This window comes from Antechinus flavipes, chromosome 2, assembly GCF_016432865.1.
Source record: "Antechinus flavipes isolate AdamAnt ecotype Samford, QLD, Australia chromosome 2, AdamAnt_v2, whole genome shotgun sequence".
Classification (NCBI taxonomy): domain Eukaryota; kingdom Metazoa; phylum Chordata; class Mammalia; order Dasyuromorphia; family Dasyuridae; genus Antechinus; species Antechinus flavipes.
Window position 1 is genome coordinate 31,888,175 of NC_067399.1, and position 2,111 is coordinate 31,890,285.

At 64.6% G+C, this 2,111-nt stretch overlaps 1 protein-coding gene across 2 annotated transcripts; it reads left to right on the plus strand.

The window, feature by feature from the left end:
* The first annotated feature begins 633 nt into the window (after window positions 1-633).
* Window positions 634-1,728, plus strand: TMSB10 (thymosin beta 10). Of its 2 annotated transcripts, none has more exons than XM_051974344.1 (3): window positions 634-747; window positions 1,168-1,275; window positions 1,431-1,728. In XM_051974344.1, the coding sequence occupies exons 2-3, from the start codon at window positions 1,176-1,178 to the stop codon at window positions 1,463-1,465; spliced, it is 135 nt and encodes a 44-aa protein (XP_051830304.1). In that variant the 5' UTR covers window positions 634-747; window positions 1,168-1,175; the 3' UTR covers window positions 1,466-1,728. The 2 variants fall into 2 exon arrangements, with proteins under 2 accessions (XP_051830304.1, XP_051830305.1); XM_051974345.1 differs by having other exon boundaries at window positions 650-747; window positions 1,158-1,275.
* Window positions 1,729-2,111: the final 383 nt, after the last annotated feature.

A 2,111-nucleotide genomic window follows, 5' to 3' on the forward strand; every position in this document is an offset into this window, starting at 1 on the left:
GACTAAGCCAGGTCAAGCCTCTAAAAACATGTCCCTGGGGGGAAATGCGGAGGCCAGGCTCTTTGGCTCCTGCGGGAAAGGGATTGCCTGGTGTGGCCACGATGCACCCAGCGCCAGGATTAGGGGTCTCCGCGCAGGAGGGGCTGGATGGCGCGTGGGGTCTGCTGGCATGGCCCACCTAGTCCCGATCCCGCAGGCACGTGAGTGGGAGTCAGGGTAACGTCCCTGGGCTGCGTTCGTTGCCGAGAGAAACAAAAGTCTGGCGGGCACCGGCCTAGAACGAGCAGAGCCCGGACTTGGCGGGAGGGAGAAATGCCCCGGGAAAAAAGTCGCCTCTGCAGTCTTGCAAACCGGGCCTTGCAAAAAGCAAAGAAAAACGAGGATCGGGAAGTAGACAACCGCGGGAACGGAGGGTCCAGGACGTGGCCGCCGCGCACGGAAGCGTGCATGTATGTGTGCGTGCACGGGTGTGCGTGTCTGCATGCGTGTCTATGTGCATGGGTTCGCACACGCCTCCGGCCACCGCCCCTAGTTTGCAGGCTCTGACCCACCGCAAGCTCCCGGGTGGGCGGCGGCCCGGGGGGTGGTGCTCTCCCGGGAGTGGGGGCGGGGCGAGGCGGTGGAGGCGGGCCGGGCCGGGCCTTGGGGCGGAGGGCTATATAAGACGCGGGGCGGGCCGCGCTCTTTTGTCTCTGGCTGCAGCCGCAGGAGCAGGAGGCGTTAGGAGCGAGGTGCAACAGCGGCGAGGTGAGCTCGGGCGGACTGTGATGGGGCGGGGCGGGGCACGGCTGGGCACTGCGCGGCTCGTGGGGACACCCCGCCTGGCCAGCGGACCGACTGACGGCCGGGCGGCGCGCGCCTCCTCGCCTGGCCTCCGGACGTGTGCAGCGTGCAGGAACCGCCGCCGGGCGTCCGGGGCTGGAGGGCGCGCGCGGCTGAGGCCGGCGGCTGGGGCGGCGGCGGCGGCGGCAGCACCAGACGTGGAGCCCTCGGGCTTGTGGCGGCGGCGGCGGCGCTGGGAAATCGTGTCCGTGAGCGGTTGCGGGGCCGCCCTCGGACTGGGTGACAGGCCACGGACGGGCGGCGCTGGGTGGGCGTCCAGCGAGCGCGGGGCGGGGCGTCTCCAGCCGGGTCAGGCCCGTCCGTTTGACCCGCAGGCTTCTCTAGAACCGAAGATGGCAGACAAGCCGGACTTGGGGGAGATCGCGAGCTTCGACAAGGCCAAGCTCAAGAAGACGGAGACGCAGGAGAAGAACACTCTGCCCACCAAAGAGAGTGAGTGCGGCCCCCCGAGGGACCCCCAGGACGGGCGGCGGCCCCCGGCTCGCCCCTTCCCAGTGCCCCCGCCCCCGCCGTGGCCTTCCCCTCCCCTCCACTCCCCCCTCCCTCCTCTGGGCTCTAGACTAAAATGTATCTTCTGGTCCCCGCAGCAATTGAACAAGAGAAGCGGAGTGAGGTTTCCTAGATCCCTGCGAGGCATGCGCCGTGAAGGGATCCCTCTCCCCCTTCCCCAGTCCTGGTTTCGAGGGCACTTAGATAGCTACCTGCATTATCCACATGTAAAGTCGAGATGCGCCGGCAGGGGCCGGCGATCGGGCAGTTACCCGTCCACGAAGGGTTCGGCACTGGACTTCATGATCTTGAACCGCCGCATCTTAACTTGATTGCCCTGTAATGTTCTAGAAAGTTATTTGTATGACCGATGAAAATAAAGATTACATTGTGAAATGCTTGGTGTGGCCCCAGTCGCTTCCTTGGGGGTGTGTGGCCGCCGTGTCCGGGAGCGTGCATGCGGCAGACTGCCAGCCGCGCCGCCCCCGAGGCCGAAAGCGAACGAGGAGAGCTAATGGCTGCCGCCTGTGGAGCCCGATGCCCAGGTGCCTTTAACACCGAATTCCCTTGCTGATTTAATCCATAGGTAAAAATGAGGCGTTTGCTCGCCCCCAAAGGCCGATGATTAATTTGGGAGCCCGGTGTTTGGACCAAGCTTCCGGACTGATGCAGTGCCGGTATTTGATTAAAAAAAAAAAATACCAGCCACCGGCGAGAGCAGCCTTTATTATCCTTGATGAAATCGCTTCTTGCTCCTTTTCTGTCTCTCCCCTCACGCG